This window comes from Periplaneta americana, chromosome 1, assembly GCF_040183065.1.
Source record: "Periplaneta americana isolate PAMFEO1 chromosome 1, P.americana_PAMFEO1_priV1, whole genome shotgun sequence".
NCBI lineage: Eukaryota > Metazoa > Arthropoda > Insecta > Blattodea > Blattidae > Periplaneta > Periplaneta americana.
The window spans coordinates 129,299,077-129,327,000 of NC_091117.1; the positions used below are offsets into that span (position 1 = coordinate 129,299,077).

General features: G+C 36.3%; 1 protein-coding gene and 1 long non-coding RNA gene across 7 annotated transcripts in view; one reads left to right on the forward strand and one right to left on the reverse strand.

The window, feature by feature from the left end:
- LOC138700862 (uncharacterized) lies at nucleotides 1-26,889 on the forward strand. Its single transcript, XR_011332406.1, has 2 exons — nucleotides 1-1,301; nucleotides 26,355-26,889. It is a non-coding gene; the product is annotated as an uncharacterized lncRNA (long non-coding RNA).
- The window catches only part of LOC138700838 (GPN-loop GTPase 2), a 44,641-nt gene continuing 43,035 nt past the window's right edge, over nucleotides 26,319-27,924 (reverse strand). For 5 of the 6 annotated variants that reach the window (XM_069827197.1, XM_069827206.1, XM_069827187.1 and 2 more), the window contains one exon: nucleotides 26,319-26,764. In XM_069827197.1, coding sequence (XP_069683298.1) covers nucleotides 26,491-26,764 — 274 coding nt within the window. In that variant the 3' untranslated portion in view covers nucleotides 26,319-26,490. The remainder of the gene's footprint in view (nucleotides 26,765-27,924) is intronic. The other variant, XM_069827233.1, reaches the window with a different exon arrangement.

Consider the following 27,924-nt stretch of genomic DNA (forward strand, 5'->3'; position numbering starts at 1 on the left):
CGAAGGAGAGACTCACAACAGGAAGAACTTGGCTGTGACATCAAGCTACGCATGCGCGGACTTCTTATGCAGTGTCAACAGCTCTAAGGTTCATCTCTGTGTCAACATAATCCATAGCGGGATTTATTTTCGCATGTAAATTCCAGATCAAAACAAGAAGTTCCCTTTGTACTTCGGTTTTACACCTTGCATATAAGAAGGTCAAGTTTGGTTATTTTATAGTGAGTCACTATAAGTTATTTTAGGTTTTTATTAACCAAGTTCGCGCATGCGCATTTTGATCTCAGAGCTTAAGTTCTTCCTGTCGTGAGTCGCTCGTAGTCCCGTCGGCATATTGTAGTGGGAGGGTTAAGAGAAAGAAGATAAAATAATGAAATTGTTCAATTCCAAACTCTAAGAAAACTAAAGTACCGGTACATCTGTGCCTCTTGAGTCAGTAGTTCGTTGTGTACATACACGTTACGTATTAGGAAAATAATATTATGAAGTGCAATGTGAAACCTGTAACAATATACGAAAATGTTACCAGAGAAGATTTCTTACATTTAATTCAGCCAAAACGTCAACCGGCATTGCTTCGAGGCACAGACATTGGAGCCTGTACTTCAAAATGGACATGTGAATATATTTGTGAAAAAGTTGGAAAATTGGATGTGAAAGTTCATGTCAGCCCTACTCCTTTAATGGACTTTATAAACAAGAACTTTGTTTATAAAACATTGCCTTTCGATGCATTGATGAGAAAAGTATCATCTCAAAATAGCGAAGCAGAAACATGTAGCGAATTCTATTACTTAAGATCGTTAGGTTTTGACAGGAGAGGTAAAGACATAGCAGACATAAAGAAACAGTTTCCAAGCCTTGCAGATGACATTAAAATTCCCGAGTTTTTTGAGCATGATAAATTCTTTTCGAGTGTATTCCGTATTGGATCTCCAGGAGTTCAACTTTGGACACATTATGATGTTATGGACAATCTATTAATCCAAATAAAGGGCCGGAAAAGAATGGCATTATTCAGCCCTAGTGAAGCTCTGAACATGTACCTTATAGGCGATAAGTCACAAGTATTGGACATTGATAACCCTGATTTCAAACAATACCCTAAGTTTCTTCTCGCACAGAGATATGATTGTATAATGGAACCTGGAGATATTTTATTCATACCAGCTTTATGGTTTCATAATGCTCTATCTCTGGAATTTGGAATTGCTATAAATGTGTTCTGGAAGAATCTGAAGAATGAATTGTACGATAAAAATGACCCATATGGGAACAAAGATCTGATTCCAGCGAACCGGGTAATTAGTACAAATAATTATTACAATGATTGTAATTGGGAAATATTCCTCATTATAAAGATAGGCCTAATACAAGTTTTAGTGTGAAAAATAATGTAAACATGCATACAAAATGTAGTAAGGAAGCCAAATCAGCTTTCAAAGCTGCGGAATTATTGGCCGCGAAGGTTTCCATACTTTCTCTCAGTTAATTTCCTGCTTTGGTAAGTCGCAGTGTTACCTTCGTGCGTGAAAGAGTGGTAATGTGGTGCTTTGAGTTAAATATTCACTCAATTTATACCGGTATTTTGTTTCTCCCCATACTTTCTACATTGTACATTTACAATACCGTATTATCGTTGTAACTTATTTATGTATATATTTCTTGCATGTTTTAAATAATAGCAGAGGAGCTTAGAATTAAACTTATGGTATGCTTGTCCACTATGTTCTGGAACTTGACATTTCAACGTTTCGGAACTAGCCTATATAGCCTACAGATTCCATTATCGGGAAATATAGGTAAGACCGCAGGGATCTCTATTGGGCTCGTTACGTCTGGCTACTTAGTCATGATCGAACGTGTATGTAGTTCCAAAATGTTGAAAATGTCAAGTTCCAGGACATGGTGGAAAACCAAAAATTTTAATTCCGATCACATTCAATGTGAAAGTCTGAAAATTAGTGCTGTCAATCGATTAACGGAAGGTTTCCTAGTCCCCAGAACTCGTTAGTTAAAACTGCTTCATCCATGATTTTAAACATATGAGTGCATTCAAATGTTCCGAATTAAGTGCTGCTGTACTTTTAGTAACAATGTTTCCTGCAGCACTGAACACGATTTTTTTTTTCTGTCAAGCACTTCGCTACGATTGTTCAATTTAAATCTAAATGTTTCACCAGTTTACTTCTCAAATTCTCATCTTAGACCTATGACATAATGGAGTTTTCACTTTTTTCACAAACACAGAAATCTGATTTTTTTTCTTTAGCAAACTAAACACACAAACTTCATCTACAAACTCCGTAAAGAAACTGCAACAGAACAGCAGAGTGGCCTCTATTGTAATCGGGTTATAAAATTTTAGAAAGAGAAGAAGATAGCTACTCTCTCAATTGCACACATTCAGCCATGGCTAAGGGATGTGAGGGGGCGAATTCCAGAAAATATGTATTTCATATGCTAGGAAGACGAGTTGACAAACTTAATAAGCATTTCGCATTGTGTTTCAACTTTCAATAGGGCTAGCCCAGGTCACTGTCCTCATATCTCAATCTCTTTCTGAAATGTTTGTGCAAAGATTTGCCCTATGCTATACCAGCTACCTGCTTTGCAGTTACAAAATAACGGTATTGTCATAGTCTAGTATATACAGTCATGAAGCTTGAGTTGTTGAGGGTACCAGGAACAATAGACTGTCCCGGTATTATTTTGCATTGTCTGTAATGAGGCGATAGTAGCGATCCTAGTGGTTAACAACTATCTATGGATGCATATTCCCTATGCATTGAGCTTCGTGACTGTATATACTAGACTGTGGTATTATCGTATTTTGAAGTACGCCTAAGCAATTTCTGAGAGACGAATTTTGTCGGAATCTTTACTCTTGAGTTTGCATTAACAAAATAATAATTAATATCAAGTACAACCGATTAATTTTAATCGACTCGATTATTCGATTAAATATTTTGATTGATTAATCTTAATAGAAAGTGATCGATTAATTGATCAAATCCCACATTACTAAAAACGCATATAAAGTAGAAAAGATTATGGTTTTTTTCCTCACTGTGGTGCTTTACAATCAGTGATACCCAATATTGTTTGTACTCTGTTCATATTTAAGACTGTTTTCTATCTCGTGGAACCTTCAGTTACAACTATCCAGCAGTCAACTTTTCTTATGTCAGAGAAGTAGCTCTTTGTGATATTAGACAGTGACTATTTTCGAGTTGACTTAGGCCAGGTGCACACAGAATCAGACGCGATGCGACACTGCGCGGCGCGATGCTACGTTTTGCTTTACAACGCCTCGCGACAGCTTAAAACTGTCTGCTCGCGACAACTGATTTGCTGGCTGTGGGATTGGAAAACTGGCCTAGGCTACAAAATGGCGTCAATAATAGAGGACGCAAGCTCCTAAAAATCTATACATTGAAAGAGTCTTAAAATTAAAATGTACTGCACAAACGTCATTTTTTATGTTTATGACTACTTCACTACTCACAATAAAGAAAAATAATATATTAAGTCAATAATGAGTGATAGTATAGAGCAGAGAACTAGGCTTACTACGAGGCGCATCCAGAAAGTAAGTTTCCCGATTCTTCCCGTTGAAAGTAAACGTAATTAGCCGTGTCAAATGCGCATGCGTAACAGATCTATGAAGTATCAATCATATGCCAGCCAGAGAGGTCCCGCCTGGTGCCAGTAGCGTGGCAGCAGTGGTCCGAAATGGAAGCTCTTATTCCTTCTCCCGCCGCCTGCGAGGTTCGGTCGGTGATAAAGTTCTTTAATGCACAAAGCATTGGGCCAATTGAAATTCATCGGCAGCTCTGTCAGGTCTATGGGCCGAACATCATGAGTAAGCAGATGGTGCGTCGCTGGTGTAGGCACTTTTCCGAAGGTCGTCAAAGTGTCCATGATGAAGAGCGCAGTGGGCGACTGTCCCTCATCAATGATGATCGTGTTGAGCTGCTGCGGCAGTGCATCATGGAGAACCGTCGCTTCACGATTACGGAGCTGAGCAGCCATTTTCCGCAGATATCGCGATCCTTGTTGCATGACATTGTCACTAAGCACCTGCTATTCAAAAAAGTGTGTGCCAGGTGGGTGCCGAAAAACCTGACACCCGAACACAAAGTGCAACGTTTAGGAGCAGCACTGATATTTCTGCAACGGTATCACGATGACGGCGACGAGTTCCTCGACAGGATCGTCACGGGCGATGAGACTTGGATTTCGCACTTCACCCCGGAAACCAAGCAGCAGTCAATGCATTGGCGGCATAGTGGATCTCCAGTTAGGACGAAATTCAAACAGATGCTGTTGGTACGGAAAGTGATGTGTACGGTGTTCTGGGACAGGAAGGGCATTCTGCTCATTGACTTCCTTCCAAGAGGTGAAACAGTGAACGCTGACCTTTACTGTGAAACACTGCGAAAATTGCGACGTGCCATTCAAAACAAGAGACGTGGAATGCTTACTGCAGGTGTTGTGCTCCATGACAATGCTCGTCCACATATGGCTCGGCGCACAGCAGCTGTTTTGACGGAATTTGGCTGGGAGTTGTTTGATCATCCACCCTACAGTCCTGATCTTGCTCCCAGCGATTTTCACGTTTTCTTGCACCTCAAGAAATTCCTGTCCTCTGGTGAGCATTTTGGCAATGACGAAGAGCTGAAGACGTCTGTCACACGCTGGTTCCATTCAAAGGCAGCAGAGTTCTACAACAGAGGGATACAAAAGTTGATCCCACGATACAAGTGTCTCAATTCTGATGGTGGCTATGTTGAAAAATAGCTGAAACATTGCTGTACCTGTTGCCAATAAATGTTTTCCTGAAAGTGTGTGTTTTTTTTTTTAAATAGGGAAACTTACTTTCTGGATGCGCCTCGTACAAATTACACTGGTCAACAGTCATTTTGCGCCAGATATAAAACTAACAAATTCTTACTAATTTCGACCTCCTGAATTAATAAATAACAAGCAAAATTTTCCATCACTTCTGGTTTTCGAGATGCACAATATAATTAATTTTCTATGCATTTTATTTTAAAAAAATCACCGTATTTCGTGTGTACCTATTTTGTTTTACAAATGTGAAGACCCATTATGTGAAAATAATATTAGTGTAAGTAGGGCACCATGTTAGAAGCACTTTTAGAAAGGGAAATTATTTTATTGCCCTTCTACGAGTCTATTTCGAGGGAGTGAAACAGGTTTGCGGTATAAATTCACTTGAGTTTACCTGATTTTACTTGAGATGTGCATTTCTTTCACGGTGAGCTTTAATTACATTACTGTAGTTTATATTTTGCAATATATCACCATGTCAAATTCCACTTCTAGAAGCGGAAATTGTTTTATTGCCCTTTTCGGTTCCATTTGGAGGGGAAAAAACAGGTTCGCCATATGAAAATGCTTCAGTTTACCAGGATATTTCTGTGGTGTTACTATTCTGTGTAAGACGTGTATTTCTTTAAAGTGTGCTTTAATGATAATATTCAAAGTACGAATAGTTTATATGTGCGGATTTGAAGGTTGTAGCATTGCTTTTTGAAATGCAATTAGGCTACACAAAATTTTGCTGCTTTCTGTACGAATTGGACAGTCGCGCTCGAGATATTTTATTTCTATTTTATTGGGTTAATTTACAATGCTTTTTCAACATCTAGGTTATTTAGCGTCTGAATGAAATGAAGGTGAAAGGAGTCCGGGATCCAGTGCCGAAAGTTACCCAACATTTGCTTGTATTGGGTTGAGGGAAAACCCCGGAAAAAACCTCAACCAGGTAACTTGCCCCAATCGGGATTCGAACCCGTGCCACCTGGTTTCGCGGCCAGACGCGCTGACCGTTACTCCACAGGTGTGGACTCGCGCTTGAGATAAGCATTATAAAATAAAACGACAATCACTAGAACCAAGGAAGAAAAATATTATACATCAACCCCTTATACTTCAAAGCGAAGTAATTTTACCCCTTTTACACAATAAATCAGTGTTAATGAAGAATTTTGTTAAAGGGATAAATTATAAAACTGAAGCATTTAAAAATATCCAGGAAAAATTTCCTGCTATTAATAATCCGTGGCGCTACACCGCGTGAAGAGCCCAGACCGACCAGCCGGCTGCTGGCCTCACGTCCACATGCCAAAGCAAAGGTGGACGATCATCTAACTAGAATGGAGGCATCGTGTGGTTAGCACGATGATCCCCCCAGTCGTTATATCTGGCTTTCGCTACCTATCGTAGCTCCCCAAGTGCATCGCGATGCTAGGTGGGCACCGGTCCCATACACTGGCCGAAATTTCATGAGAAAATTTCTTCCCCGATGAGGACTCGGACCAGCGCACATTCCTTAACATTTCCTGGTATTAGTGATTCAAAAATAAAAGAGGGAGTTCTTAATGGACCACAAATTAGAGAAATAATGAAGGACAATCACTTCGAATCTTTGCTGGAAGGAAAAGAGACAGCCGTCTGGATTGCATTCAAGGAGGTTGAATTAATTTTCTGGATAACTGTAGAAGTGAGAACTATGAAGAACTAGTGAAAAATTTACTGTTGGCGTATTAAACTAGGGATTGTAAAATTTCCCTGAAAATTCACTTCCTTCACTTACATCTTGACTTTTTTTTCCCGAGAATTGTGCGATTTTAGTGATGAGCATGATGAGCGCTTCCATCAAGAAATTTCAACTATGGAAAAAAGATACCAAGGACAATGGAGTACCAATACGCTAGCAGACTATTGTTGGACTTTAGCTCGTGATGTACCTGATGCCCAGTGTAAAAGAAAATGCAGAAAAACAAAGCTGTAATCATCTGAACTGTGAATATTTAGCCTTATTGTTATTATATAAAACAATATTTTGAATAGATATAAATTCCAAAATTTCTCAAAAACCGTAACCAACAACTGTTCTTATTGTCATATTCGCATTCAGGAGGCTCAAATTATATAGAAAACATATATCACATGCCTAGCGCAAAAAAAATGTTAACATTTGTTATGCAGTGTTATTATTATAAATTTATTCACCTGGTGCTTTCATCTCATTTGCAATTTTTCACATATTTTCAGAAACCACATTATTCTCGTGATATTGTTTCAAAGATTGTGTAGAACGTATCTTTCCTGTACTAAATCAATAATTTATCCGCATCGAGCTCCATTATGAATAATGTGCACTACACAACAATAGTATTTTTTGTAGATAATGAAAGCGTGCAATCATAGCCACTACTAACGCATGCGCAGTACACTGCAGCTATCAGACAGTCTCCTCGCGACAAACTTCTAGCAGTCATTCGATGTTGTCTCTTTGTGTCTTCTTGTGTCTCCTCGCGACCGTCGCGCCGCGTCTGATTCTGTGTGCACCACATCATAAGAAATCAATGGGAGACAAGTACCACGAGACAAAATGTCGTGTCGCGCCGCGCCACGTCTGATTCTGTGTGCACCCGGCCTTAATCATAAACAAAACATTATTGTTCTAAACAAAATATCGTTATTCTTTGTTTAATCATCATCATCCTCCTCCTAACAGGTAATAGTCCTAGAATACGAGCATATGCTGGGTAACTTTCGGTGCTGGACCCCGGACTCATTTCACCGGCATTATCACCTTCATATCATTCAGACACTAAATAACCTAGATGTTGATAAAGCGTCGTAAAATAACCCAATAAAAAAAAATAGTCCTAGAAGGACTGTTCCGGTCTACAAAAGTTTTCCTGCCAGGGTGACCCAGTGATCTTTTCCTTGCTGGTCTGTAGTTCAAGATCCTCTAGGAATCCTTGTCCTAGACATATGCTTGACATGGTGAAGCCAGTTGTCTTGATGTTGATGAATATACTGCAGTACAGGTTCCATTCCCAATTCTTGTAGGAAGTCTTCATTTCTTTTATGATCCCATGTAATGTATCCTGCTGTTTGACACATAAACTTCATTTCACTGGCAGTAATTCTATCACATCTCTCATAACAACTTGGAATGAGCTCAATTAGAAAAAAAAAAAAGGTTGGGAGGATTTGAACCTATGCCAGTCTCCAACTGTCACTGGTCAATTCCAGTTAGTGCCGTACTTCTAACTGCGTACCTATCACACAGCTGTCCGACTTGTTCTTTTTCTTTCTTCCATATTCAAAGAAGGTTCTGGTTAACATGTAAACTTACCTGAAATGCAGAAAACTTGCTCATGTGAACACAGCATCGGGACTCAATCATATGTGCTATCAAGAGTGCGCTTTATTTTTTTTGGTGTGATTGTACAGTACATATTAGCCAGAACCTCAATCAGGAGGAGCTAACTTAATATTATATACATTTGGAGCAGTGTATGACTGAGTTTCCTTGATTGTGGTATGGTTAATTTCATTTTAAGATTTTTTTGACAGCTTCTAATGGAATAATTTCAAGGGAAAAATTGTTCCGGGGCCAGGTATCGAACCTGGGAGAATGTCCTGGCTGGTGTATTTGGCATTTTGAGGTATATTTATTGCTGTTTCAGAAAGTCATCTTTTTTCATTGAAAACTTAGAAAGCTGTAAAAGGAGACCACTGAAATCGTTGCCTAACATTTCACATTTTTTATTACCTCTTAGTGACAGCTGATTAGACTTTAGAAACTGAACAACTTCGGCAATAGAACGAATATAATATCTGTTCCTCTCTATGATATTATCAAACACTTGCTTTTAAATAGTTTCTCCTGTTTATCTCTCTTCACCTGCTCCAGAAGTTTACTTATAGCATTATGAGCCTCTGACATTGCATCTTTGGACAATCCTTTTCCTTTTTCTGCTGCATGTTTGCAATTCTTAAACTCTGTCTTGGTAAGTGCTGGGTGAAAGTGTCCAGAGGGAAATTTTCTACATGCAAAGCAATATGCAGCATTATATAACAGAGTACTCTAGTCTGTCCCATGTCTTACATCAGGAATACAGAAAAGTCCAGCTGTGGCCTGCTGAGACAGTAACTGGAGAGAGGCAGTAAAGTAAGGTTGAGTATGTTCACTGTTATTAAGATCTTCGGGTGCCTGAGAAAGAGTGGAAGATCTTTTGATACTTCTTTATTCTGAATAATGCTGGGCAAACTGACACTGGCATTAGGTAGGACTAACTTTCACTTTGTGCACCCAAGTCTTGGAAGTATCCTGAGGTCCATCTTCTTTTCTTGTGACTGACCCTAGGGCTGGTGTTGATGTTCTCTCAGAAAAAAAAAAACTCAGGATTGATTTCATTTTGAAAGTTTTATGTTCTGGCTAGCTTTATCGAATAGGGTACCAGTTTATTAATTCTCCCTCCATTGCATACATTGCTAATAACATACATTGTCTTGTAGCAAAAATTTAAACTGTCATTGCTTTTCTGGTAGTAATGCTTTTGTTATACATTGCCTTTCATATCCCCCCCCCCCCAAAAAAAAACACCAGCTAAGACCTGCCACTCCTATTCTGCTTTAAATGTCGATGGAGTGTATTAAAATTGTTCATAGTGGTGAAGAGAGGAATATTGAACAGAAGAATGGTTCAAAATATTTCCACTGAAAAACATCAGTTAATAGTACATTATGCAACGAGCCTATAATGGTAGTAATTAAGACGCAAGTATGTTTATGAAACGAGCGCGAGTTTCATAATTTTCATACGAGCGTCTTAATTACCATTATAGGCAAGTTACATACGACTTTTTATGCTCGACCATATTTCTAACTTGAAATTATCCATAAGTATTCATGTTATTATCTGACTGGGGAGCAGAACTGACCTAGTGCAATATCTCGTAAATTGTGAGATGTGCGCAGATGCGAAAGTATTGATTTTTTCCGAGAAACGTCATTGATCTTGATATAATCTACAGAGTAAAATAAACATTAATCTTGATATAACCTTGAAATTGATTTAGACATTGAAAAACGAGATGACAAATTGAATTTATTTGAATATTATTTACAATTAACGCTAATTATTATAGTAACAACATAACCTTCTGCGACAGTATTGGATTTCCAGCCTCCGTGACGTTTCGCTAGTTGTCTTTCGATTGCACATCCGAGAATAATTGATACTTGCGCCTTCATATTGCTACAATGGTGTTTTCTGATTGGTGGAACACCTGAACTTTAATGAGGTCCATTAAAGAGCTGCTACCAGGTGTATAATTACATTTCGGCATGGTCGAGCATAAAAATATTATAAGGTGCATTTCCTTTCAATAAAAATTATAGTAATGATCTACTCAAATATTAATTAGATAGTTTTGCTTTCAATTATTTTATTATGTTTTTTTTAAGATTAATAATTAGTAATTATGGGTTAAACACAGATTAATGTAACATCTAGTCACTTTTTATAAATATAGCACTATTTCCGATTTTTAATTATAAAATTTTTCCGAATTTTTATTTCTTAAGTATAGAGTAAAGTAGTATCATAACTGACAGCAGTAATTAGTACAAGTAACATTTCCTATGTTATTGTAAATGGTGGAGTCTCATGACTTGAGTATTAATAGTAAAACAATTATTGTTTTAAATAAAACAAATTTTTCCAAATCAGTTCCATGAGCTGTCACTGCACAACATTCAAATTCCTATTAATGAAAGTGGGTTTGTCTTTCCTCGAAGATATTGTTACAAATACAGTAAAATTTGCTCAAAGTAGAATTGCAAGGAACTATTTTTCCCCCCAAATTTGACAAGTTTCTGCATTATAGAAAACTACTCAAATACCGGTATTAAATAAATTGTATTAAAAACCTGTATAATAAAATTATCACTATTACATACCTTTGCAAGTGAACCTAGGTGATGCTGGTGAATGTAGTTGATGCAGTTTTGTTATTACTACAGCATAATTATTACTGGTACCTCATTGATTCTTCATTCCTGGTTATCTTCACCTTCCTTTTCATTTGATCATTTCTGTGCAGCTACTCGTTCATTGTTTTATTTATTTTTTTATGGGTTCTATTAATTTGTCCTGCAGAATAATCTCTGTAATGTTGACAATTAATATTTGAGGAGAAAAATTCGATCCGGTGCCGGGGATCGAACCCGGGTCCTTGGTTCTATGTACCAAGCGCTCTGACCACTGAGCAACGCCGAATTCAATCCACAGCACCGGATCGAACTTCTCCTCCTTCAGTGTTTCCCTTTGTGGCCTGACTCCAAGTTAGGCTTATATGTTGATGTATGTGTCTAGTGTCAACTGCCATTATAATAGGAGTGCACTCAGTTGAGTGACTTATTTGGCCGGGATTCTGCAGTTATGATTCACTGTTAGCTATGAGAATATTATGGATTTTATTAATTTGTCCTACAGAATAATCTCTGTAATGTTGACAATTAATATTTGAGGTGTAGCTCAGTGGTCAGAGCGCTTGGTACATAGAGCTAAGGACTCGGGTTCGATCCCAGGCGCCGGATTGAATTTTTCTCCTCAAATATTAAAATATTAATTGTCAACATTACAGAGATTATTCTGAAGGACAAATTAATAAAATCCATAAATATTCTCGTAGCTAGCAGTGCATCATAACTGCGGAATCCCAGCCAAATAAGTCACTCAACTGAGTGGGCTCCTAGTATAATGGCAGTTGACACTAGACATATATGTCAACATATAAGCCTACCTTGGAGTCAGGCCACAAAGGGAAACACTGAAGGAGGAAGGTTCGATCTGGTGCTGTGGCTTGAATTCGGCGTAGCTCAGTGATCAGAGCGCTTGGTCATAGAACCAATGACCTGGGTTCGATCCCCGGCGCTGGATCGAATTTTTCTCCTCAAATATTAATTTTCAACATTACGGAGATTATTCTGTAGGATAAATTAATAAAATCCATAATATTCTCATAGCTAGCAGTGCATCATAACTGTGGAATCCCGGCCAAATAAGTCACTCAACTGGGTGCGCTCCTAGTATAATGGCAGTTGACACTAGACATATACGTCAACATATATGCCTAACTTGGAGTCAGGCCACAAAGGGAAACACTGAAGGAGGAAGGTTCGATCCGGTGCTGTGGATTGAATTCGGCGTAGCTCAGTGGTCAGAGCACTTGGTATGTAGAACCAAGGACCTAGGTTCGATCCCCGGTGCCGGATCGAATTTTTCTCCTCAAATATTAATTGTCAACATTACAGAGATTATTCTGTAGGACAAATTAATAAAATTCATAATATTCTCATAGCTAGCAGTGCATCATAACTGCGGAATAAATCACTCAACTGAGTGCGCTCCTAGTATAATGGCAGTTGACACTAGACATATATGTCAACATATAAACCTAACTTGGAGTCAGGCCACAAAGAAAAACACTGAAGGAGGAAGGTTCGATCTGGTGCTGTGGATTGAATTCGGCATAGCGCTTAGTACGTAGAACAAAGGACCCAGGTTCGATCCCCTGTGCCGGATCGAATTTTTCTCAAATATTATTTATTTATTTATTTTTTGTTTAAGGGCGTCGTAATTTTACATTTTGCCACTCTTGGACCATGTCATTATTTCCCATACTGAAAGCTTATCTTTTTCCTTTGCTTCAGTTCCTTTAATTTTTTCATTCAGTGACAATGTCACATAGGATTTCACCATGATATTTGGGGGGAGGTTTATTGTATTGTTTGGACCAGTAATGTTTTTTTTTTCCTCCACAAATTGGAAGCTTTAATCCCCTTTCCTTCTCTCTTTTGCTCTCTCATGATTTTTTTAAGTGTTAGGAAATGAATCTTAGCAAAGTTAATGATGTGTAGTTAACTAGCAATTTTCGATTTTGTACTTTATAGAACAGCTCCAAACTGATGGTAGGCCTACCTACTTGCGCAAAACAAGTAAACCGACAGGAAGGGATGGTAATGGTTGGGGTAGTACTCTTTTCCTAGCAAAAGATAGTCAGAAGGAAATGGGGTGAGATGAAAGTGTTGTAAAGTTATGACAGAAAACTTACTTCCCTAAATCTGATGTATAATTTCAAATTGTAAGATTTATTTTGTTTCACACGTGTAGCATTAATTAAATGAAATAAATAATAAAAGAGCAATAACTGAGAATTACAAAATCATACTTACTTACTTATTGGCTTTTAAGGAACGCGGAGGTTCATTGCCGCCCTCACATAAGCCCGCCATTGGTCCCTATCCTGAGCAAGATTAATTCAGTCTCTACCATCATATCCCACCTCCCTCAAATCCATTTTAATATTATCTTCCCACCTATGTCTCGGCCTCCCCAAAGGTCTTTTTCCCTCCGGCCTCCCAATTAACACCCTATATGCATTTCTGGATTCGCCCATACGTGCTACATGTCCTGCCCATCTCAAACGTCTGGATTTTATGTTCCTAATTATGTCAGGTGAAGAATACAATGCGTGCAGCTCTCCATTGTGTAACTTTCGCCATTCTCCTGTAACTTCATCCCTCTTAGCCCCAAATATTTTCCTAAGAACCTTATTCTCAAACACCCTTAATCTCTGTTCCTCTCTCAAAGTGAGAGTCCAAGTTTCACAACCATACAGAACAACCGGTAATATAACTGTTTTATAAATTCTAACTTTCAGATTTTTTGACAGAAGACTAGATGCCAAAAGCTTCTCAACCGAATAATAACATGCATTTCCCATATTTATTCTGCGTTTAATTTCCTCCCGAGTGTCATTTACATTTGTTACTGTTGCTCCAAGATATTTGAATTTTTCCACCTCTTCGAAAGATAAATCTCCAATTTTTATAGTTCCATTTCATACAATATTCTGGTCACGAGACATAATCATATACTTAGTCTTTTCGGGATTTACTTCCAACCCTATTGCTTTACTTGCTTCAACTAGAATTTCCGCGTTTTCCCTAATCGTTTGTGGATTTTCTCCTAACATATTCACGTCATCCGCATAGACAAGAAGCTGATGTAACCCATTCAACTCCAAATCCTGTCTATTATCCTGAACTTTCCTAATGGCATATTCTAGAGCGAAGTTAAAAAGTAAAGGTGATAGTGCATCTCCCTGCTTTAGCCCGCAGTGAATTGGAAAAGCATCAGATAGAAACTGGCCTATACGGACTCTGCTGTAAGTTTCACTAAGACACATTTTAATTAATCGAACTAGTTTCTTGGGAATATCAAATTCAATAAGAATATTATATAAAACTTCTCTCTTAAATTGAAATCTATGATAACTGATGTACTGTACCCTTATACTCCCATTTTTTCTCCAATATCTGTCGAATACAAAAAATCTGATCAATAGTCGATCTATTACGCCTAAAACCACACTGATGATCCCCAATAATTTCATCTACATATGGAGTTAATCTTCTCAAAAGGATATTCGAAAAAATTTTGTACGACGTCAACAAAAGTGATATTCCTCGAAAGTTACTACAGTTAGTCTTGTCCCCCTTCTTAAAAATAGGTACGATTATGGACTACTTCCATTGTTCTGGTACAATTTCCTTTGCCCAAATTGCAAAAAATCATATTAGTGTAATATAATATTAGAAAGCTAATTAGGGTCAAGTAGTGCTAATATAAAATATCTTGGAGCAACAGTAACAAATATAAATGACACCCGGGAGGAAATTAAATGCAGAATAAATATGGGAAATGCGTGTTATTATTCGGTTGAGAAGCTTTTGTCATCTAGTCTTCTGTCAAAAAATCTGAAAGTTAGAATTTATAAAACAGTTATATTACCGGTTGTTCTGTATGGTTGTGAAACTTGGACTCTCAATTTGAGAGAGGAACAGGGATTAAGGGTGTTTGAGAATAAGATTCTTAGGAAAATATTTGGGGCTAAGAGGGATGAAGTTACAGGAGAATGGAGAAAGTTACACAACACAGAGCTGCACGCATTGTATTCTTCACCTGACATAATTAGGAACATAAAATCCAGACGTTTGAGATGGGCAGGACATGTAGCACGTATGGGTGAATCCAGAAATGCATATAGAGTGTTAGTTGGGAGGCCGGAGGGAAAAAGACCTTTGGGGAGGCCGAGACATAGGTGGGAAGATAATATTAAAATGGATTTGAGGGAGGTGGGATACGATGGTAGAGACTGGATTAATCTTGCTCAGGATAGGGACCAATGGCGGGCTTATGTGAGGGCGGCAATGAACCTCTGGGTTCCTTAAAAGCCAGTAAGTAAGTAAGTAAGTGCTAATATGATACAGTAAAAAAAAAGTCGGGCTAATTTGATAGACTTTAAAATGTATCAAAGAGGCTTATGGCCGGTTTCACCAAGCTTCTTTAAATCAGCACAAACGACTTGTCAACAAATGGATCGTTTAATTTTAACGGAATCTTTAAAAGTTGACTATTTCACCAAGCCTCACATCTTTAAAATTAACAGGCGTTTACTAACGAGGGGATTTTGTACTTGTATCTTGCATGTTTTGTTTTTCATACGACCATGGCTTCGAAATCGCGAATTTCATTGGTTACATATGATCATGGCTGACTTTGTTTGGCATGAAGAAACAATCATAGGCAAATGGGTAAGAGGCAGTAATTTTAAGAACATCTTCCTAAATACAGTATGTTGTCATACCGCAATTAAAAAAAAAAGACAGCTGCTTCCAAATGTAAATAATAGGAATGTAGAGCAGTTAAATTGTAGCTTCTAAAGGAAATCTGAGAAAATTTAGCTGACTACAAGGTCGACAGCTTAAAAATTGATGCCACAATTAATTATATACAAAGCATTCTAAGCAGTTATATTAGGCCTAAATTTAGGACGGGAAATCGCCTCTTCCATAAATTGCATACTACTTTTCCACTGTATTTCATGCAGATTTATTAGTACCCTGTAACAATTTTGCCATGCTTGTGTGGCAGGATTCAGGAGAGATGTCATTAAATTGGATTTTAAAGGGTATCCATTGTCTCCTAAAAGAAAATCTCTTTGCACCCTTTTCATTTAAAAGGCATCCTCCTTTGGAATGTTGTGCTATCCGTGTAGACCGTAACATTATCTTAAACCGAGAAGAATCTGTTGGAGAGGCGTTAAGTGGGTGATTCCTATCTGTCGTATTCTAACCTATTACAATTTCAATAAACTAGCGCTGAGGTAGTTCTGAGGTAAAAGTGAAAATCGTTGAACTTATAAGGGATTTTTTTGTGGTAATGCAGTTGATCGTATATGCAAGGCATAACAAAAAATTAAACTAATCAAACATAACCTGTCACAGATTCGTATGTGCAAGGTGTATAAGCAGAGTACGAAGGAAACTACCTCAGCGCTAGTTTAGCCACAATTTTTCTATGCGGAGCGTTACATAGGCCTATGAAATTGTTTGCATATTGAAGGAAAAATAGGATCTTCTATTGCAGAATCTTTTGGCTATATTACTGCTAGGATATACGATTGGAACATGTACACAATCTATGTTGTCTATGACAACATAAAATTTAGCTATAAGCTTATTAGGCCTATAGAAATAATGACTATTGTAATGTTGGTAGTACGTCTGATAATTTATTCACATATCTAGACAATACAGCTTTTGATACCCCGTTCATATCATCAATTACTATTTCAAAACTTCCCGCAACATTATTTTAAAACGAGAAGAATCTGTTGAAGAGGCGTTAAGTGGGCGATTTCTATCTGTCGTATTCTAACCTATACAGTATACCGGTATTCAGTTTCTTTTAGAATCATTCTTACTACTTATTTCCTTAATGTGTAGCTTTCGTGGAATTCTTTATCACTTAAATCTTCAAAATGATTATTCCGAGTGTTATTACAACATATAAGTTCGTCGTTGTGTTGAAGTTCTAAATAAAGAACTTCATCATCGAATAATTACGTCCGCCATGTTGTTGACTTCTTAACGCATCGTTACTGTTTTAACGCGACGAATAGGTCCTAATAAATTAACGATGAATTTAAAGATGCGTTAGCAATAATGATACTTGGTGAAACACAAAAACTGACTAACATGTCATTAAATTATTTAACGAGACGTTATAATGATAACGAAGGTTGGTGAAACCGGCCATTAGTTTGAAAATGTTTAAAACTACCATTATGGAAGTATATTTTATGCTCTTTAAGGAACAATATTGAACACATTTAAAAAACTCATCAGCCTCATAAATGTATTAAAAGAAAATGCAGTTTTGTTGCTTGAAAAAACTTTAATGTGATACTTGCTTACTTTTGTTATTTCTCTTCAATGAACAAAGAATAATTTTTAAATTTTCCTTTTATTCAGAATAGTGTCAGCTTAAATTTTCTCTAAAGAAAAGCTGTGAATGTTGATCAGTCTAGGGCTATTATGATGTTTACTATGAAAGAAACTGACCAAGTTCATCAGTTACTTAAAGTAATTTATTACCTCTTGAGGAATATTTAATAATTTTTCAGCTCTTGAGGGATGTTTGAATTGACGTGTTGGAACCTATAATTCAGTATAAGTTAAAAAAAAAAAAAAAAAAAAAAACATATGAGGCATTTAGAGCTAAAATGGATCAAGTCCGTGAGATGTAGTTTTGCGATAATAACCCTTAAAGTTAACTTGCTCTAATGGATTATCTAATTTCATTAGCAATAATTTTACTGCTCCATTCTCAGATTCTAGATTTATAAAATATAATCAATTGTGATGTTAAATGATACAAAGCATTGGTGATTTGATCCACTATGACTCGGAACATCGTGAACAAATAATCTGAGCCAAAAGTGACTGGTTCACCTACTGGCAAATGCTTGGAATTGAAACTTGATCCAGTACTGCTCGGAAAAGATCCAACTTCAGATAATCAAAAAATGAATTAAACTCAATTTATGAAAATTAGTGACATGAATCACTTTAGCTCTGAATGCCTCATATGTAGACTTATTTACCTAACAATTATACCTACAATATAACACCTTATTTTTCTTACTGCTAAAATTTAACACAACTTGGAAAATACATTCGCCATTTTAAACATTTATTTTAGCAATACAAACTGTATCATAATTTTCTCGATCTATTTCCTTACACAAAAAACTATTTCGACATACAGCAATTTTTTGACATTGGAAGTAAATTGTATAAATTTTAATTGGAAAAAAAGAGATCATTACAAATGTTGCTAAATCTTAATGAATTTTAATGTGATTTTAACCAAACTTTTATAGGTGATACATTAAGCATCTATGTGATTCACAATAGCCTTTCTTCATTGCTCTGTATATGGCCAGATTTATAGCCCTCTACATGTACAGTATCATTACAGCCCACACAGAAGGCTATTATGATACATTGGTTTTGTTTTAATTTTATCCATTATTACAAATAAAAATTAAATTTAACTCCAAATTCTACATATAGATGTCTAAAGTAGCACACGACTTAATTTTTTCAAATTTATACTGTATATGCTTTTATAGAAAAATTACAGCAAAAGGTCAATTTTTTGTATCATAGCCTTATTTGACCTTAACTGATACAGTGTATTGCGGTAAGGTAGTAACACACCATGAGAGGCAACCTCACAGCACGACAACCAACTTCATACTAACCCATACACCTCCATTTTACCCCAAAAAGTAGGATCATCCCTAAAGTAGACGAAAATAGGTTTCTGAGTGGATGCCATCATTTAAGAGCTGGATTATAATATATCTACCTCTTTCTTAATTCTCTTTTACAATTTTCTGAGAAAACCCATGGCAAATAACTGTCCTTCTTTCGATACAATAATATTCTAGGTGTACAATATGAAATTATCTATCTGAATAGTATCTCACTGACTGGCATTAATAAGAAGACAATGATAAATAATACACTATAGAAGTATTTTTTTTTTAAATTCCTGAAATATTATTTTGTCTTTCTACGTTGGGCACATTCTGTATTATACAAAATGAATAACACTGTAATGCTTATTCTATATGCCAGAACTAAGAAAAAAAGTGTTCACACTGGACAAGTTTCCACCTTTTCACATTTGCCTTGCACAAATTTCACTGTACTAGAAATTGTCTTCATATTCGATATGCAAACTTAGAAAAATGTGGTTATTTCCTTTGAAATTATCACATGAAATTATTCATCTAGATCAAGGCTAACTTAAAGGAGCAGTCCGCGATAAAATTAAGTTGGCTTTAATCAAACACATTTTTCAGTCTAAGTAGAATGCAATTTGCCGCATGTCAATGCGAGGCATGGTTCTTGAGTTACTGACTTCGCACAAATACTTATGACGTCATAGCCACTGAACTGATGTGATTGCGTAGTAGACCGAGAACATCTCCAAGTGCAGTGCTTTATATTAAATAATCTTCTCGCGCCGTAGTACACGTGAACAGGATTTTAGACTTAGTTGTGATTGAGTGAAGTCATATTTTTCTTTTCATTTAATCATAAAACAGCACATACCTACGTTGTGGTTTTATGTAGGGCTATTTTTCTTTATATGAACGATTTTGAACTACAGTAGACTAAACAGAAGAAATTATATCGTAATACAGTTTAAAATGCCGTGGTGTCGTGATTTTTCGTGTTCAGAGGGAAGACAAAAGCACAACATGGAGAAGAGGTATCATTTCATGTATTTCCGAGCAGAGAAAAGTCACCGCAAATATTTAAAAACATGGATGAAGAAAATCAACAGAAATGTTTTACACCATCGAAAACTGCTATTGTGCGTTCTAATCATTTCCATGAAATTGATCGTGAGGAATCGTCTCTACTAAAAAGACGTTCAATGAAAGACAACAGAACTCCTATGAAAATGAAGAAAACTGCTGTCCCTTCCTTATTTTTGAAAGGAGAATCTCGCCAAGACAGTTCTGATACTACGCGCTCCTCTGCTTATAAATGAAAGAAGGTCGTTGAAGAAGTAATAGCAAGTTGCAGTGATGCACCTATAGCTCAAAATATGGACGTGTGTGTAGTTCTCGATGAGGCTGAAAATTCGCAGGAACATAATATAAACAAAGCTGTGCAGTGTCAGATAGGGTGCAAAAAGCCAAGAAATGTGTGTGGTGAATCAGATGTGGGTGAGCCAGAAACTGACTTAGATCTTTTCAAATAGAAGAAGAAACTTCAAATTCTAATTCATCAGGTTCCGAGGACGCCGCACATGAAACAGAAAGTAATATAGAAAGTCAAAAGGTGTTTTTTGTATTCTGGTCAGCGTTACAAATTTAGTTTCTCTTCTGTAATATTTGTCATTCCGCTGTTGGGAATGGATCGAATCTGGATCCAGCGATTATAATGCTCTGAAAAATGTTGTATGTAACCCTGCCCCCTGCCCTTTTAAAAGACCTAAAGCAGATTAATCAGTTTTGTCACAGCAGCAAACTTGAATCATATCATAACGGCAGATTGGTTTACACTCCTAAGAGAAAACACTTTCCATATGATGGAATGGTAAACAAGAACTATGATTGCAATAATGACCATAATTACAACGTGAAAAGAGATGTAACTGGCTCCAGACTCTAATACTCGAAAGTCACTAAACGATGGATGGAAAAGAAAACATGCAGCAGGAAGGAAAACAGGTGGAGAGAAGATATGCAGAGAAATGTGTTGGAAGTGACTAAACCGTATGACTCAACAACTATGGTGCAATAAAATAATATAAACCATGTACTAATTTATTGCTAACGTGAGATAAACACGTATCTGTAGTCCCTTCGTTACGAATATTTCACGTCTTGCATACATTCACTCACTCAGTGAAGGCGTTGACTTAGATTATAATGGATCGAAATATTAAACCGTTTCAGTTTGAACCCTTACCAGACCAAAGTCGTTCTAATCACAGAATGGAACAGAATGGATTGTACACGGGGTTTAAAGTGGGATAGAGTTTGGGTAAGTTATTATTATTATTATTAATATTATTATTATTACAGTATATGCATGTGATAGGTCCTAAGTGAGTTAATAATAACTGACTGTAACATATGAATCTGTATTTACTCGTCCTGCACCGCTGTATGTTAAACGGAACTACAACGCAGTCTTATAAAGCGATCAGTGGCTATGACGTCAGAGCTTGGAGTAAGACCTTTAATATTTCACAAACTAAAAGGCGTAGAGAGATGAGACAAACGCCGTTAATCTAAGGATTACTTAGGTAAACATCCTATAATATAATCAAAATTTCGAATTTTATCGCGGACTGCTCCTTTAATGTCTCCTGAGGGCCAAATTTAACTTAGATAACTCCATCTGGGCCAGATTATGCCATATGTTTAGCTTTATTCATGCAGAAAGGAAAATACAAATTATAATACCTATGAAGGGCAGAAGGAGATATCAACAAATCTCCAAGTTAAGATTAGATACTTTCTTTGATTCTTCCTGATGTCCATTGTAATTCTGAAATGATTGTTTTCAGACATAAATAGATTCCATTAAAATATTTAAATAATACAAAATTCGTTGAAACACCCTCCTGGCATAATGCCTTTGATATAATTTAATAAATGAAGATCAGATACCTGGAAAATTGTCACCACAAAATAGTAATAGAAGAAGAAATGAACAAAAAATCTTGTGTAATATGGTTCTTATGGTCCTTCCTTAAATAACTGAAATATTTCTAAGAGTAAATTCTTCTACACATGCTGTTTTGAGCACAATGTGATTTCTGATTATGGGAAATAAAATTTCCACTTCTAATTGTGGGGTTGCCGCTCGAATAATATGTGAAAACACAGCATCTGAGAGTCTGTTTCTGTTCTTAAACTCACATATTTCAGTGAAGGAAAAGCAGCTTCGCATATGTAAGTGCTTGAAAAAAAAAAAGAGAGAGAGGAAGAGAACATAATTTGATTGTCCAGTTTCGCAGCAGTAGGTAACGTTCTGGTCAGAGAGCAATTTCCGAAAGTTAACTGCACTAACCTGAGATGTGTTTATGTCGGTCAATAACTTTACACGGAAACTGTTAACAAAGTCGATGTACTGCTTGCCAATTGTCTTGCAATTGCAAATTTAGGACATTCAGAAGTGAATGGCGAGAAAAGCCAGGTTTCTCAATTTGACGTTTTCAAGATCGTTCTGCACTTCAGCAAAATTCTAAATATGTTCTCACGATGGTGATAAAGAAAAATCATAGCAGACACTTTTCGCAAATTAACCACCTTACTTCAGTGTGTAAAAGCAGATTCCAGTAAGCAGAATTGATTTGTTCGAATGCAAACATTTTCTGTGATCACAGATTTCTTTTCTTGATTCACACGAAATTTTCTCGCAATTTTGTTTATGGCTTGCCATATAATATCTCTTGAGATTGCACTCCTTTAAACCAACTGGCCAAAGCTGCACTCAAATGTAGGTTCGATTTCCACTTGGGCTGATTATCTGGTTGATTTTTTTTCCAACTGTAAGGTGAATGCCAAGTAATCTATAACGAATTCTCGACTTCATCTCGCAAAGTACCATCTTGCTATCACCAATTCCATTCACGCTAAATAACTTAGTGTAGATATAAAAAAAGGTAAAGGTATCCCCATAACATGCTATGAAGGCACTTGGGGAGCATGGAGGTAGAGCCCCATGCTTTCCATGACCTCAGCACTAGAATGAGGTGGCGTGGTCGGCACCATGCTCTGACTGCCTTTTACCCCCAGGAAAGACCAGGTGCTCAATTTTATAGGTGGCTGAGTGAACCTATATAGTGTCCTTAAATAACCAACAAAATCTGCTAGCACTTGAGTATATACTAAGCTTAGTGGTTCGTGGTCGTTATTTTATATGTAATAATCCTTCACAAAAGCCAAGATATTAAGGAACAATAAATACCCCTTCCCCACAAGCCAGCTTTCAGGAAACAATCACTATTTTTCTGAGGATATCACAAGCCCATTCTTCTTAACCACTTTGGTCTTTTGTTCAATGTCATCACCCTTGAAGTAGAGCTACAGGGGACTTATTTTGATCCTTCCTGAACTTCAAGACAAGTCCAATGTTATCAGAAGAAGCTTTGAAAAAGAATATCCAACACAATGAGAAGATATACAATCTACAAGACAAGTCCAATGTTATCAGAAGAAGCTTTGAAAAAGAATATCCAACACAATGAGAAGATATACAATCTACAATCTAAAATTATGATTTTGAAAATTAAACCTCATGAGTCCTGGAGATTGGAATAAATCAGGTCACAGGCTGCCAGTTGGTCATAGCTGATTTAAATTAATCAATTCAACAGACTAAACTCCGCACTTTCGTGATGAAGAGCACAAAGTCCAAAGTAGCAACATATATACTATTATGAATTTATAATTTTATTGGTATTGTACCTATACAGTATAACATCTGAATATTTACAAGATACGTAAATTTTAAATATTCTCTCTAATATAATCAATTGCATGGGTAAGCATGTTTAGTATTCACCTCACAAAATACCAGAGTTCTTTTAGGCACGGATTTTAAATGATCTAAGAAACATGCATACTAGATATGGAAGTGCATGCCAAAATATTGACATGCAATTTCGTCATTGTCTTCTGATCTTAATTTATTAGTTTTCATCTACAGAACAGCTGCAGCTGGAAGCTTTTTTTGTTACACTTTTCTTTCTAGATATTCTTATACAGAGCACGCTGTTTAATCACAGGTAATATTATCAGTTGGCTAGTGTTATCACTTTTATTAAATCTTGTATAGAGTGATACTGAAACAATGCAAAAATTTGTTTATTGCTATCAAAGATTTAGTTCACGTTATCACTTTTTTGCCGATTTATTAATTTCGTCCCTGAGTACTGGAAATACAGAACTGTAACATGTGTCTGGTCAATGTTATAATCTGTCCAGGACAATCACTAGTTGAGGATAGTGATTTTTCCCTCTCAAGCAACAAAACACATATTATTGTGTGGGTTACACAAACTTTAAAGAAAGGGATGGAGATAGAGTTGATTGAAACTCAATGCAATTCCTCGTAGCAACTTAAAAAACATGACTGGGATTATGGTAGCTTTCTCTTTTCTAAAATTGTGTGCAAACAGTAAAACCAAACATGTAAATAATTTAGCTTCAACTGTTGATTTATGATGGTCATATTGTTGCAGTGAAACTGCAAATTAAGCGTAAAAATTTGAACATTAAAAATAAACTTTCAATCATTGAATATTGTAACAACTGATATGAGTCAACGAAATGCAGCAGTGCAATTACAAATTTCACAGCCATTTTTGTGTAAGCTGTTAAAAATTGAGACAGTATGCTGAGAGTGGCAAAGAAAAATGGAAACTATGGTTTATCAATGTGCGTGAAAAAGATGCTTGTATTGATGGACTTCTCGTGAAACAAAATGCGGAAGAATATTATAGATTTATTAATTTGTCATACATAATAATATCTGTAATATTGACAATTAATATCTGAGGAAAAAATTTGCTCCGGCGCCGGGGATCAACATATATGCCTAACTTGGAGTCAGGCCACAAAGGGAAACACTGAAGGAGGAGAATTGGATCCAGTGCTGTGGATTGAATTCGGCGTAGCTCAGTGGTCAGAGTGCTTGGTACGGTAGAACCAAGGACCCGGGTTCAATCCCCAGCGCCTGAGCAAATTTTTCTCCTCAAATATTAATTTATTGTCAATATTACAGATAGGCTATTATTCTGTGTGACAAATTAATAAATCTATAATATTCTCATAGCTGCAGTGCATAATGTGTCTGTACAGATTACTGTGCACTTAACTGCGGAATCCCGGCCAAACAAGTCACTGAGCTGATTGTGCTCCTAGTATAATGTCAGTTGACATTGGACATACACGTCGACATATATGCCTAACTTGGAGTCAGGCCACAAAGGGAAACATTGAAGGAGGAGAATTCGATCCAGTGCTCTGTGGATTGAATTCGGCGTAGCTCAGTGGTCAGAGTGCTTGGTATGTAGAACCAAGGATCCGGGTTCGAGCCCCGGCACCGGAGCGAATTTTTCTCCTCAAATATTAATTGTCAATATTAAAATGCGGAAGAATTTGCTAAAAAAAAAAAAAAAAAGGAAAAGACGATTTTGTAGCAACAGAGGAATGGTTCCACTGATGAAAGAAACAAGAAAATACCGTGTACAAACGAACACATGAGCAGAAAGATGCTGATTCCTTGTGGCAGAAAAATGGATAGAGGAGAAATGGCAGTAAATTATTTTAAAAATTCCTCCGAATTGTGTTTACAATGCAGAGGAGACTGGACTTTATTATCGTATCTTGCCTGAGCACACTTATCTGTTCAAGAATGAAAGTGATAAAGGGTGTAAAACTGTGAAGGACTGATTGTGTCGTGTAAATATGTGTGATGAAAAAGAAAGCCAACACAACAATTAACAATTCTTTTAAATACTGGTAGTCTCGCAGTTTTGTACTGAAAATTGAAAACAACTTTTTTTTTCGGTTATTGTTATCAGTTTAGTAGCATTCAAAAAGTGTTCATAATAAGTGGCATACACTGTATGCACAAGGCTTTTTGACCATATCTCTACACTCACTGGATCATATGACATCACTAATCACACTGTCTTCAGTTTTATAGTGACAATCTTTTCCAACCTCTAACTAAATCACTCCTTACTGAAGACACTTTATTATTGTGCAGGAGCACTCCACCTCATAATTTAGCCAACCCATAAAATTTGAGAAAGATAATTGCAGGCATAGTTATCCTCCCGAGAGCAATCCAGAGCGAACAAAGCTTGCAATCATTTACACCAATACTTACTTATAGCTAGCTGTTTGCACATAAACATTCTCGGCACCTCGTAAAAAATAATTATTCACACAGCGAAATTCATCTGAAATTGATGCTATATTTCTCCGAATACTGTCTTCTAACATACGAAGATTGCTTTTGTAAGCATTGTCTTTTAAGTCTGCTACAAATAAAAAAAATCGCAGTGGGTCAAATCAAGGGAATGGGGCTACCATAATCCAATACTAATAATATTATCATCAAACACAGTTTTTAATTTATTAAAGTAGTGGCCGTATGAGCAGTGGAAGAATCTTGGAAGATGACACGACAATATTCATAGTCAGTCTAGTATTCTAAAAAGCTTTAAGTATTTGTTGTCTGTTTTTTTAGAGTTAATTATGTTGTTGTCTAGTGCCTTGCATCTGGCAATGAAGCCATGAGCAGGAGTTAATTATGTAACTGACATACTATACAAAAAAAATAACCTTAAAAATTGTCTTCTTACTACTCTAACAGGCAAATGTTTACATATTTATCATACATGAATAACCTTTGTTCTATTGTGTACTTAAGGCTTAGATCTCCAGAGCAGGTTCCACCTGCTTGCCATACAGGATCTGTTGGCAATGGTACATTAAAGTAAAATATAATTCCACTCTATCTACGAGTATCTGTAATTTTATTTACTTTCTTTTCAGGCTCTTCAGATGGTTGAGAACGCAACAAAACTGCTTGACACTCTACCTGAAGATTACAGAAACTTTTATCTCAAAAGAATGATTTCAGTCTTAGGATGTAAAGTAATGTTCGACAATAAAGAAACAAAATCTTGAGTTATGACATTTCAGTATCATAGTCTTCTGTATCATCTTCATAAGTATCTCTTAAAACTCCAGTTCGTTCATATTCATATTCTGCACCTACAGCAGAAGACAGCAGTGCTTGTATATTACGTTGCTCACCAGATCCAAATACATAACCATTAGCTTTATCAATGGCATTCTTCAATCTTAGCATGCACTGTTGATTTTTAACGTCTAGTGGAATGAAGGATACTAGACTGTATTGTTCCACAAGTGAAACCAATGCTTCATTTAGCTTCTTGTGCCTAAAAGTAAACAAAAGGAAGTAAAGTAATGCAACAGTACATAAGAATCCTATATGCATGTAAAGTTATTTAGATTAACGCATATCAATTCAAATTATATTGATATAAAAGACATTTACATTACACTTCCTATTATTATTATTATTATTATTATTATTATTACTACTACTACTACTCCTCCTACCATGCTTGGCTTCCTCTGTAAAACAATATATTTTTTCAACTAAAAGACGGGAACTTTCTTACAATGGAACGTGTAAACAATATTACTGTTCTTTTTGTATTTCAGGTAGGATATCTGTTATTCAGGATAATTAATACTGCTATTGATATAATAATAAATAAAACACACTATAATTCAAATTATTATTTCATTTCTATTCATTTTTCTCGTTTTATTTTCCGCGCAAATTATAAATACTGCTGTATTTACTTTAATCTAATCAGGTTACACTGCATGCAATTATATGCTCTGTTTGCAGTGTCTGACAAAAAGACCTTCTGAAGCTAGGAATGTATTACTGTTCACAGGTCTGAGAAAAACACTGAACAGAGAAAGAGTGTGTTGGAGTAGGGTGACCAGATTCACATCGATAAAAAAAGAGGACACAAAGCTTCAAAAAGAAGGATATTGTTCGAAAAAAGAGAACAGAAAATATTACGTACTTACGTTTATTAATTTTTTTTACTTATTTCACGACACTATCAACTACTAAGTTATTTGGCATCAATGAGATTAATGATAGCGAGATGATGTATTTGGAGAGATGAGGCCGAGGATTCGCCATAGATTACCTGACATTTGCCTTACGATTGGAGAAAACCTCGGATAAAGCAAACCTGGTAATGAACCTAAGGACCGAACTCGCACCTGAGCACAGCTCCAAATCGGCAGGCAAGTGCCTTAGCTGGCTGAGCTATGCCCGTAGCTACTTAGATTTAGGCTTAGGCCTATATTATACTTTAAATTACGTCAATATTTATTTTATTACAAAATATTTACAGTACAGATTTAGGCTTATATCACACTTAAAAGTATGTTCATATCTATTTCATTACAAAATAATTATGATAAAACTTAATAATAATGATTTTACAGTTAGCTACATATGAAAGTCAAGGGAACTATAATTATTAAAGAGGACAAAAAGAGTATATTC